Source organism: Pseudorasbora parva, chromosome 5 (genome assembly GCF_024679245.1).
Source record: "Pseudorasbora parva isolate DD20220531a chromosome 5, ASM2467924v1, whole genome shotgun sequence".
Taxonomy (NCBI): Eukaryota; Metazoa; Chordata; class Actinopteri; order Cypriniformes; family Gobionidae; genus Pseudorasbora; species Pseudorasbora parva.
In genome coordinates this window covers 2,939,379-2,952,509 of record NC_090176.1, presented here as the reverse complement: position 1 = coordinate 2,952,509, position 13,131 = coordinate 2,939,379, and the positions used below count along the sequence as shown (strand labels likewise).

At 39.9% G+C, this 13,131-nt stretch overlaps 1 protein-coding gene across 1 annotated transcript in view; it reads left to right on the top strand.

Moving 5' to 3' along the window:
* Window positions 1–2,028: 2,028 nt before the first annotated feature.
* Window positions 2,029–13,131, top strand: part of LOC137075801 (uncharacterized) — a 61,202-nt gene continuing 50,099 nt past the window's right edge. Inside the window, exons 1-5 of the mRNA XM_067444755.1 lie at window positions 2,029–2,198; window positions 2,278–2,634; window positions 2,759–2,886; window positions 2,966–3,072; window positions 3,165–3,277. Coding sequence (XP_067300856.1) covers window positions 2,060–2,198; window positions 2,278–2,634; window positions 2,759–2,886; window positions 2,966–3,072; window positions 3,165–3,277 — 844 coding nt within the window. The 5' untranslated portion in view covers window positions 2,029–2,059. The remainder of the gene's footprint in view (window positions 2,199–2,277; window positions 2,635–2,758; window positions 2,887–2,965; window positions 3,073–3,164; window positions 3,278–13,131) is intronic.

Genomic DNA, 13,131 nt, shown 5'->3' with positions numbered 1-13,131 from the left:
GAGGAGTGACTGAGGGTCTGGCCTAGAGATGTGTGATGTGTCACTAAACACTGGCAACAAGGTCATGTGTTTGGATTTTTGAGGTAACACACACCCCCTAACATGTCAGGAGTGCAGTAACAGGGTTTGCTCACTTAGCCTGGCTTCCAGATATGAAATATGGATTTGTCTTTCATTTAATTTATTATATTTTATTCCTTTTATATTTCCTTTTACTGAAACACTAAAGACTCAAGATGAATATTGCCTGTACTATTGTGTGTCCCTCTCACTGAAAGAAAGCACATGTTATCAGTATGTTTTGGTAAGAACTGGTTAGAACTGGAGCTTAATCAGCTCCAACCTTGGAGAGACTGTGTATCTGTGTATGTGTGCAATATCCTCTGTTACAGATCAGTGTTGAGAATGGTGTACAATGGGCACCCTAAGAGATGGGTGGACTTGTTGTTCTGGGCAAGCTGGCGCCTGCTCCAGATCGGGAAGGTCACTACGGGCCTTATTCTGGGGTGAAAGCGTCAACAAGTGACATGTCTATGTAAACGTGCATCAGATTAACTGACATGAGTGGAAATTTACCATGACTGTGCATTGTCACTGAGCCAATCAGAACCATCCACATTGCAGTAATGACGTGGATAAGACCTTGAAAACGGTATAACTGTTGGGACAATTGTATGTCCGATAGGGCGAGGCAACGAGACGGTTAGAGAGGGAGCGCGGCCTACGAACTCCTTGTGAGACTTGAAGCTGGCTTCTGCTTTTGAAACTGCAAACTATTCTTAAGTTAATTTTTCTTTTAATTAATTGCAATCCTGACTCTGTCTTCATTTCTTCACTACTGGTCCTGGGTCATAAGCTGTTAACCCCTAACACAAGCTTCAAGTCTCACAAGGAGTTCGTAGGCCGCGCTCCCTCTCTCGCCGTCTCATTGGCCCTCCCTATTGGACATACAATTGTCCCAACAGTTATACCGTTTTCAAGGTCTATCCACGTAATTACTGCAATGTGGATGGTTCTGATTGGTTTAGAGACAATGCACTTTTTCAAGCTTTTTTATCCAAAAGATGTGTAATAATGAAAGTAATTGTCAGTTAATCGTGATCTCACAAAGTTCTGTTTTAAAAAAAGGAAAGTGTCAACAATAAATCTCTTCCTTGCATCATTTCTTGACTTTGTTGAGAAGTTTTGCGAGCCTGCATTAACTCAGCACTAAATGAGCGGTGAGATTGTGACTCACTTTAACACCTCTGATTGCATTTAAGAGATCAACAACTGATCTGTGACATTAGTCACCGCTGTAATTAGATGCATTTGTCGCTCAAATCTGCCAAATCAACTACTGTAACATGCTTTGTCCATATTAATGAAGTTAGTATACCTATAGACAACGTCACATACATACAGTAGAGTCATTATTTTAACAAAAGAAGAGAGAACATACAAAATACACATTATTTAATATTTAGTACTTTAAAAAGATGGATCTCAAAATCATTCAGTCACTGCTGGAAATGATTCAAATATGCAAAAGATGCTGGAAACCTGAAGAATTTGCTGGACCTGGAGGATTTTTCTGAAGAACATTGGTCAGTTTAACGGCTGAGGACAAACAAGAGACTCAAGAACAACCATCACAAAAATCACACACAGCCGTGGATCATCAGGGACCGACACACAGTATTCAGAATCAAGGGTAGGTCAACTTTTGAATGGAGGAAATTCATTTATTTTGTTGTGGAATATATGTAAAAAAAAATTATGTAAAAAATCTTATTTTGTACAGTGCTAAATAAAAATAATATGAATTTTGTATCATCTCTCTTATGTTGTTAAAAATATTTGCATTTTCTGCTAGGGGTGTGTAAACTTTTGAGCATGACTATACATTAAACACAGGACAAAAATGCATTTAAGTACAAATAAGTTGTTTTAACACCTTAACAGGATGTCACACGTTCTTGACCACAGTGATGCTTTCTTAACACCTAGTTCAGAGCAATGCAATCCACTTGAAGAAACAATTTCTAATAAGCTCACATCTAACTCCAGCAGACTGAATATGTCTTATTCTGGCAATATGAACGTTCCCAGGAATCATGACATGGACAGAGAAGATGAAGAAGAGATGAATGACTATTGTAAGATGGATCCCATAAGCAGATCAGACACCAAGAGTCACCAAACGCCTCAACACATAGGTAAGGAGACTCACTTCATCATAACACACACATTTGAGTCATTTGAGCAATTAATGATCTTCATATCTGTGGTGTTCAGGAAGTAATACTGTGAGGAACAGAAGCTCCAGAGCAGCTCGAGTGTGTTTGGTGCTGCTGTGTGTTCTTCTGCTGACTGCCGTCATAGTGCTGTGTGTCCACATCCATACAAAGAGTACAAACTACACTGAAGAGACACACCGGCTACTAACCAAGATCACCAACCTCACAGAAGAGAGAGATGAGCTACTGACCAAGATCACCAACCTCACGAAAGAGAGAGATGAGCTACTGACCAAGATCACCAACCTCACGAAAGAGAGAGATGAGCTACTGACCAAGATCACCGACCTCACAGAAGAGAGAGATCAGTTAAATAAGGAGAAAAATGAACTGTCAAAAAGTCTTCAGGAAAGAGGTAAACATGAAGTATATTAAAAACTAAACAATTAAGTTTTTTACAGGATAGATGACTAATTATTAGTTGGTAGATCAGTGTGATGGGAATAAAGTGCTTAAACCTAAACTGGTTGTGTTCACAGATGGATGGACTTACTATAAGTCCCATCTTTACTTCTTTTCCTCTGAGAAGAAGAGCTGGACCGAGAGCAGAAGATACTGTACAGAGAGAAGAGCAGATCTGATCATCATAAACAACAGAGAAGAACAAGTGAGTAAACTCATTTTCTAACTGGATGATAGTTTATAGGAAGGAAATTATTAAATTAAATATCATTTTATGTTATCAGAGTTTTGTTAAGAAAATATCTGCTGATGTTAAAGTCTGGATTGGTCTGACTGACGGTGATGTGGAGGGCAGATGGAAATGGGTTGATGGCAGCACACTGACCTCTGGGTGAGAAAACACTGAATTGAACCCATTATTGACTAATAAATCAACACCAGTATCATATCACACAGAAAGCAAATGCTGGTCTTTAATTTCAGGTTCTGGGCGTATGGAGAGCCAAATAGTTTCCTTGGAACTGATGAAGATTGTGCTCTAAATGATGAATCAGGATGGTTTGATTATCCATGCAATCATGCTTATCAGTGGATCTGTGAGAATGTCATTTAAAAATAAGTCAATACATGCACTGCAGGTTTATGTAAAGAAATACATAAAGGTTTATTCTCCCCTAATAAAAACTATGTGTAAGTGGCCAGAACACAGTCACTCAAGGGTGGGAGGAGTGATCATTTGTAATGGCTGTTAGGACAGGCGTCTGCTGCTTCTTACAGACTGTCATGAGTAACTGTACGTGTTCAATGTTCAAGAAGAGATGCTGGATATCTTTGTGTGGCTCATGGCATTACAAATAAGAAGCTATTTCCTAGTTCAGTAAGTCAGTTCATTCAACTGTTGATGACAGAAATGTGGAACATGTTTCTTCAACTTTATGAAGCTACATAATAATAATAATAATAATATTAGTAAGTAAGTATTTTTGTTATTTGAAGTTCACATTAAAAACTTTTTGGAAACTCTTAACCATACCTCCATTACTTTTTTGTGTTCTTTTTTTCTTTTAAGTGATCTAGTTTTCAGTGTTGCTTTGGATTTTCATTGATTGGGTTGTTACACCTGTTGTTAATGGTTCATGTATATGTATGATGTCGCCACAAAGAGTTTGACTAAACTTTTATAATACAGTTTGACACGTTTTGTTTAGAAAACTGTTTGTATGTCTCACATCAGATAGGATTAGACTATCACCGTTGCAGTATGAATTATTCTTTGCATCATTTTGCAGTTTCTAATAAAATTACCAGCCAACTAATGAGCAACATTTGTTTTTATTTTCTCATCAAAGAACATTTTTATTCATATACAGTTCTTAGTGAAAGTTAAATTTAGACCCTGTGTAGATGTCCACGTGTGTTCATATTTCTTTCACAGAGCTAGTGAGGTCAGATATTGTCATCTCTGTCTTCTGTCTCATTTATTTCTCTGTCCATTCTTGAGCTTCACTTATTTTCTTCAGGAATGAATCTCCGTCATTCAGAGCTCCTGTAGTAGGTCAGCAGGGAAGAAGCCCAGTTTACGGCCAGTGCTTACTTTCAGATATCCATTCACCTCCTCTCCTTTCTTCACCACAATCTACAAAGCAGAACACAGTTTTAAATCTGAAAATCGATCTGTAATCATTCAATAAACTGCCTCTTAAAGGGTTACTTCAGCGATTTAGCATATGGCTTTGTATCAGTAGAAACCTGGGAGTATATTCAAATGATCATGCTTCTTTTGTTTGTTTTTTTTAATAATATATACATTTTTGGTTGAAGTAACCCTTTAAGTACAAACATTAACTAGGGAGGCCAGATTTTTGGCTTATACAGAGGTATTTCTGTTGACTGTTTCAGTTGACTCTCTTTAGTCCTCACCACACAGACACACACTGACCTGATCTTTCTTCAGGGTAATCTGGCCCATCTCTCTGTTTCCCACGAAGGAGCGCGTCACTTTATACACCCTCTCGCCTGCTCGCACCCTGATGATGTAATTCATGGGCAAGTAGCCTGTCTTCTCACCAATCTTACCCTATGACACACACACAAACACAGTTCAAAACAGAATATGTAGACTAGTGGTTACATTAAAGCCTAGGTCTGAAGCTCTGCTCCTAGAGAACCAATGTACTGCAGAGTTCAGCTCCAACCCTAATCAATCACACCTAAATCTTCTAACCTGGGGTGCGTTTCTCAAAAGCCAACTGTGGTTGCAAATTCTGTCATTGCCTACACAATTCAACAGAACTTGCGACCATAGTTGGCTAAAGATGCTTTTGGGAAATGCACTCCTGGGTGGTATCAAAGGGAACAAATGTTTGACAACTTTAGTGACTGGCAATGGCCTGGGTAAGTCAACACCACGCAGAACAGAAGTTGTGTTGGTGTTTTTTTCCTACTGTGGTGTATATCAAAGTTAAATGGCTTCTTGATCCCATAAAATAGTAGGGTGGGACTATTGTCTATTGGGAATTGATTGTATTGTTAAATCATTACGGTTTGCTGTCACTATGATCTCATTTGAGTGACAGGTTGCCCCGCCCTTGCATCAGTAAGCACTTCATCAGAGAAGAGATGTTGTTGCAAGAGGAAAGGCATTTTGACTGAAGATTACAAGGGCATATGAATTTTTGCAAAATAAAGATGACTGAGTAGAACCTGGTCAGTATTTCCTGTAGCAGGTTGAACTTCATCTGCTGACGAAGGAAGTACAAATTCTGCTGGGCTTTTTTCACAATGGAGTTAAGTGATGGAGTACTCGAGTCCTGGACTCGGACTCGAGTCCTTATTCTCTGGACTCGAGTCTGACTCGAGACTCTGTTCTCTGGACTCGGGACTCGACTTGGACTCGTGGACTGATGACTCGTACTTGGACTCGAGTCTCAAGGATATAAAATCGGACTTGAGGATTCATCAAATTAATTACGTTGTTTCTGACTTTTTGATGTTACACTTTTCCTGTTTCCTGCTCCAAGACCAGCCGTGAATCGTGATCTTTTTTTCCCTCACAGACACTGCTACCGCTCGCTCTCCTTGCTTGGCAACACACTCACTGACGTCACCCACTTTACGCCGCATTCTCCTGCATTATTCGCAGGCTAAATGTTGTCATTAGGAAAATAAAGAAACTATTATTGACTAATGCATATATGATAATGAACAGAGGAAGCTAGGGTTGGGCGATGTCTGCCTATTTGGCATCAGCCGTCGACGATGTCTATGTACAGTGAAGTGAATGTACAGTAACGGGACATAACTGCCAGATTCAAACTGTGCTTTCTGCAATGGCTGGTGCTGAGCCAAAGACGGACGCGCTCAGCGCTTAATCCTTAAGTTTATTTTAGATTTCATTCAGATATTTAAATACATATCATTTATAGCAAAATAATACATTTATAGTTTGTAAAATACACAAATGTGTCTATGGAAGCGGCAATAAACAATCCTTTCAAATGTATTTGCCTATGTACACTACAGGCCAAAGGTTTGGACACATTACTGTAATGTTTTTAAAAGAAGTTTCTTCTGCTCATCAAGCCTGCATTTATTTGACAAAAATACAGATTTTTTTTTAATATTGTGATATATTTTTACAATGTAAAATATTTTGTTTTCAATTTATTATACTTTATATTATCAATTATTTCTGTGATCAAAGCTGAATGTTTAGGATATTTCCTCCAGTCTTCAGTGATCATGATCCTTCAGAAATCATTCTCAGATGAGGATTTATTATGAGTGTTGGAAACAGTTCTGCTGCCTAATACATTAGACAAAATAATTATTCAAAATAAAAAAATATTTGTAAATAATATAAATCTCCTTTACTGTCACTTTTTTATCAATTTAACACATCCATTCTGAATAAAATTATTGATTTATTTTAAAGAGAAAAAAAATGACTGACCCCAAATTACTGACCAGTAGTGTATAGAGTTCTATTTTTAAAACATTTGCTTCTTTATTTAACTTTTTACAAAGTATCACAGTTCTGCTGCTTAATATTTTTTCATAACCTGTTTCCAACTTTGATAATGAATCCTCATCTGAGAATGATTTCTGAAGGATCATGATCACTGAAGACTGGAGGAATGATACTGAAAATTCAGCTTTGCATCACAGAAATAAATGACAATTTAAAGTATAATAAATTGGACTCGAACACGGGACTCGAGCCTCGACTCGGACTCAAACTCAGGTAATGGTGACTCGACTTGGACTCTTCTTTGGTGACTCGGACTTGGACTCGGAACACTGGGACTCGAGACTCGACTCGGACTCGACAGTTAGTGACTCGACTACAACACTGATGGAGTCTATGTGGAACTCCCACTTCAGGTCCTGTTTAACAGCCAGGGCTTGTGATGAAAGCCCGTTACCATCATGCAGATCTCTCTCTGTTCTCTGGCCCATCTGATGAGATGGCCAATGAATGGAGAGGTTTGCTGCTGCTCTCCAGCGCATTTCAAGTGGGTTGAGGTCTACCTAAACAAGGAATGGACCCTTAGCTCAATGCACTGCCTGGCGGGAGGGATCATGTTGTCTTCATTCTCCTTGAGCTTCCTCATCTTCCTCCTTCCTTTTGCTGTTAAGGTTCCAAAAGGGGAGGCAGATAAGGAAAGACATAGTCCATCAGTTTGCCCAACTGCATGACACAGGGGGTTATAAAGTCTCCTCCATGTGCGACAAAATCCAGGCATTTGACGTAGGACGTAGCGTCCGTGACGTCACCCATAGGATTCTGATAAGCCGTTCTGAAGCTTAAAGTATGGTCGAGCTGGGCGTTGCCATCTTGTGAGCGAGTCATCGCGTGTCACTCCCGGTTAACAGAAAATGGGCAAAAAGACGGGATGTGCGCGGAGCTGAGGTGACGCAATGACTATAGACGGCAGATAAATGGCTATCCACTTGTAACCATGCCCTTAATTATGCAGAACTTTAAGGCTTTATATAACGTAAATGAAATGATTTATAAAAAAAATTCACCCCCCCTCACAGTTGTCATGAAGATCAAAATTAGCCTTATAAGCCAAAACCACAATTTGTACCAGGCTGTAAACATGTTTTTTTCTGCTTTAAAGTTGAGAATTTTAACATGGGGCTCAATGAGATTCTGCTCCCTTCTGGAGCCTGTCCCTAGTGGCCAGTTGAGGAATTGCAGTTTACATTACTTCCGTATTGGCTTCAAGAGAGATCGTGTGAGGTTGCCGCTTGGGCAAGACACACTGATGAGCAACGTAGAAAGATAAACAAATGTTCACAGGATACACAGTACTGAAGGCAAACGAAGAAGCCAGCTCAGTCTAATAGCGAGATACGCTTGACAGCAGAAGTCCAAAGATCCAAGGAGGAATCCACGGGAGAGGGCGAGAGAGAGACCCACAGAGAGATCCAACAAAACAGGTGAAAGGAGAACGGCCCGGGCAAACACAGTCTCAGCTGAGTCCTGAAGGCAAAACAAAAGGTGAATGAATAAAAAAAAAAGCGAAACAAACAAAAACAAAAACCAACACGAACCGGACGACACACGGCAGCGATCACCCAGGAGGAAACAACGAACGCGCAATGAGAACAAAACATCAGGACATTAAATAGAGAGACGAACACGAGACAACGGTGGAAAACAATCAGGGATTACGAGGAGGGAGGAGACAGAGAGTGTACATGTGGAAACAAAAGGTAAACAAACAATTAGTGTAGATCACACCGGAATCCTGACAGAATGGTTATTAAGTTATTAGTTAAAATATTATTAATCACTGAAATGTCAGCGTACCGTTATCTCAATAAATTGTTAATCATGAACAAATGATGATCAAAACATTAGTAAATAATGAGTATATAATTTATTGATGCATATCCCAATGTGTCAGATCAAGACGCATTTAAAGGGTTAGTTCACCCAAAAATGAAATTGATGTCATTAATGACTCTCCCTAATGTCGTTCCACACCCGTAAGACCTCCGTCCATCTTCACACACAGTTTAAGATATTTCATATTTAGTCCAAGAGCATATCCAAGTGTATGCACACTATACTGTCCATGTCCAGAAACGTCATCAAAGCATCATCAGAGTAGTCCATATGAGACATCAGTGGGTTAATTAGAGTCTCTTGAAGCATCAGAAATACATTTTGGTCCAAAAATAACAAAAACTACGACTTTATTCAGCATTGTCTCCTCTTCCGTGTTTGTGATCAATCGTCAAATAAAGATTCAAACGGTTATGAATCAGCGTACTGATTCATGATTCAGATCGCGTGCCAAACTGCTGAAATCACGTGACATTGGCGATCCGAGTCATTGATCGAGATCGAGTTTGGAGACAGTCCACTCTAAGGAAAAGCCAGGAGGTTGAGAGGAAGACCAAAAAGGAGGTTTATGGATGTAGGGAAGAAGGAGGTGAAGGAAGTCAGTCTTAAGCCGGGTGCACACTGTGCGATTTTGGCCACGATTTGGCCGTCTGGGACAAATTTAGCAAATCCTAAAAGATTCCTCAGATCCTAGGCTAAAATCTGACGTCTGGTCGTTAGTTTGACATGTTCACCGGCAGCCGATTAATGAGCGCTGCAATCAAATTTTACCTCAGACGAAATTCTGGCAGTGTCAGAAGATTTGGCACAGAATCCTGCAGTGTGACTTCTCCTACGACGACCGGCAAGGAGTCTCCGTTTTTCAAGACAAACTATGACCAAAACGAGAGCTAGAGATTTCTTTGTAGCCAGCATTTCAGTCCCGCGTGTAATGCAGCTCACCGTCACCGAACGCGTCATTCATTGATGATATAAAACTCCGGGTGAGTTTTCTTGCGTGGGTCCGTTTTTAGCGCGCCTTCACTATCGTGCAGTCTGACATTAAAGGGGCGGTGAAACACTCAGTTTCAGTCAATCTCATGTCAATCTTGTGTACCTATAGAGTAGTATTGCATCCTTCATATCTCCGAAAAGTCTTTAGTTTTATCATATTTATAAAAGAAATATGGGCTGTACCGAGTCTTTCCAGAAAAAAATGAGCGCCTAGAGGCGTATCGTGTGGGCGGAGCTAAAGAATGACAAGCGCGCAAAGCGGTGACGTCCTCAAGCGTGGAGAAACCCATCTATCTCAGCTAATACAGATAATGATCCAGAATCAAATCTGAGGCTGAAATAAATTGAACAGGAGAAACGGCAACATCAGGATGTCCGTCTCTGTGGTATGTACTGTATTTAGGGGCCTTTGTGTGCAGTTTATGAGGACATGATTCGGTTTATGGACTATTGTATGTGACTAACGTTAGACCTTAGAGGTAGCAAGCAAAACGGTTTTGCACGTCAGAGTCAGTGTAACAGAACAACAATGGAGTAACCGTTAGCGCATTTGAATGACGAAGCACGCGATCGTATCGTTTACTGATGTTTACTCATGCGACGATAGCCAATAGCAGAGACATTTGAAGTTGATTTACTCACCGGCTGCTTCCAAGGACCGAACCTTTATCGCTGGGACCGCTCTGTCAAAAACACACTTCTTTGGTATGATTTGGTAAAGTCCTGTGACAGCAGTGACCGTGGAAATCCACTTTGCGACGCGACTGAAGCGATGCCTTGAAGCTTCCCGTCATTTCTGCGTTCAAATCGGTTCAAATGCAGCGCTGCCTTCCCAGAATGCTGTGCTGAAGCGTTGAAGTCGCTCGACATCACCCATAGGAATAAAGTGGAGCGCGGCGCGTCATAAGTGTTCACGGACGACTGGATCTGCACCTGAGAGACTGTTTACGGCGTGCATTTCCTCTCTCTCCCTCTAGTTACGCGCGCGCACACCCTACCGGGAGAAGAGCCCGTACGGCCCATACAAGGACCTTCCGCTCTATTAACGTCAAGCCGACCCATACTCGAAAAAAACTCGCCGAAACTTGTGAGAAACCGGAAGGAGTATTTTTAACACAGAAATACTCCATCAAACGTCCAACATTAGTTTTGGAAACTTTGTCTATGTTTAGGATGGGAATCCAAGTCTTTAACAGTGCAAAAAGCTCAGTATGCATGAAACAGCATTTCACCGCCCCTTTAATGTCAACTGAGATCTTACAGTGTGACATGGGACATTCGCCAAGGATTTTGAAAAATCGCACAGTGTGCAGGACCCATTAGAGAAGAGGATGCAGGGGACATGGCTAGATGGAGGAAGATGATTCGCTGCGACCGCTGAAGGGAACGGCCAAAAGGAAAAGATGATTGAAGTAATCTGGAAGACCATTTGTAAGTTCTTGGTAAAATTATGACAATTTTGGAATTTTAATGGACAAGACACTGAAAGAAAAATGTACTTTAAAGGAAATCCTAATTATTTGGAAAGATTTTGATAAAGAATTGGGTATTAAATATGACTAAGCAATAATGTCATGAGAGAAAGATGAGTGAACGAGTGTCACGTCTGAACAAAGGAAAACTGGTGTGAGGACTCAAGTGCAGGTAGTGATGTTACATCTGACACCGATACTCTGAAGCTTGCTTCAAACTCGAACGGTTCTTACAATGAACCACTGCTTCGGAGCTTGTATCACGACGTCACTAGTCACGTGAAAATGACTTCTGGAGCAAACACACCGCTTCACTCCTGTAGTGAACCACATGACTGCTTTCACAGCCCAATCAGTGCTGAAGGTATGACACCTGTAGGTTGTATTTCTTATGTGCTTTCACACATGATACTACCCTGCTGAAAAAATAACAGAAAGTCTAATGGATTTAATGGTTTTCATGGGAATTTTATTGGTTGTAATGGAAATTATAGCGGGTTCACATCCCCTCTGGGTCTCTACTGATGTGTTGAGTTATATTGGTGGGGGCATTATATCCTAAGGGAATATGTCCCAAACTCACAGCAAAAATGTTATATATGCCTTTTAAAGAATAACAATATTTAAAATATTTTAATAGAAACCATTAGATTTTCTGTGATGGTTTCCAGCTTTTTTTAAGCTGGTCTGATCTTCTGTCCTTGTCTAAATAAATAATTACACACACACATCATGCTTAATGTTTTATTATCACGGTGAACACATGAAATTCATCGGTATCTGTAAAATTCACCTACATAAATGAGTTTTACAGCACTAACATTGTTTCAGCTTTGATCACCTCGGTTTATACGTAATAAACGGGGCGTTAACATAAGCCTGCTTGCATTTTATGCATCTGAATGAAGCTTCCAGTTTGTATGAGACATGAGAAATGTATGAGAAATTGTATGAGAAAGCAGTAATGCTTTGAAACGCTTTATTTGGCCATCACTAAGTGCAGGTAAAGGTAAGTTTTATTATAAAATAAACATAAATACAAAACAAAACCCACGGGGGAAAACATCTAAACAGTCCTAAACATAAACTCGAAACATACCAAAAAGGAAACACAAGGAAAACTGGAGATGTAGACATAACAACGATCCGACCGAGACTGACAAACACAGTGGCCTGTTGCCCAAAGCTGGTTTCAGTTGCTACCCAGGTAAGTTCAAGATTATTTTGAGCAAACTCTGTTTTATCGTGCTCAAGAAGCTGGATTGGTTTTTAGCGGTGTTCATCACCATCGTAACTTACACTGCACGGCTAACCTGCTCTGGAGCCAGTTTTATTCTGGGTTAGAGACTGCAAACCCAAACTGGACCAATCGGCTGCAAGTACACACTAAACCCTGTTCCAAATTTGCAGTTTATAGAGAAAAAAACGTTAGAGACAAATTTGCTTATCCTTTGGTGCTTATTATTTATTATATTTATATTATAGGATATTAATTATAATTACTTTTAATTAATATAATCATATAATTGTTATATTTATTGACAAGTAGCCACATATTAATATACATATAAAACATGCATTCATAATGCTTTTAAACAACGTAAATGTGTGAACCTATAATTATTAGGCATATTCCTTTGGTTCACATCATGCATTGATATAGTCAGATCATCTTTCAGCTGCTTTCTCAAACTCTCCGCAGCAGCAGTCTTTATTCCTGCTTTGTAAACACATTTAATTTCATGATCATTTTCAAAACGATCTCTCAATCTCCAGAATAGAAGTGAATCAAACGGAGGCTGTGATTGGCTATTTGCTGCACGTCTCACACTTTCAGGTTTCAGAGTTAATCGCTGACTCTGGATTAAAGCGGAGTTCACAGAGAAAGTTTATACCAAACTTTGAGAAACGGTTTTATCTGGATTTGTCAACTCTAAACCTACTCTGAAACTCAGAGTTTGTTCTAGCTTCATTCAACAGGCTTCAGGAGCTTCTCAAAGGGGACAAATCAAGCAGAGAATGAGGGAACACAGGTGGGGCAAATGAAACCAATAATGAGATGACAGAGAGGGAGGAATCAAACACTGACAGGAGCACATGGCCACACTAACAAAACCCACATGTG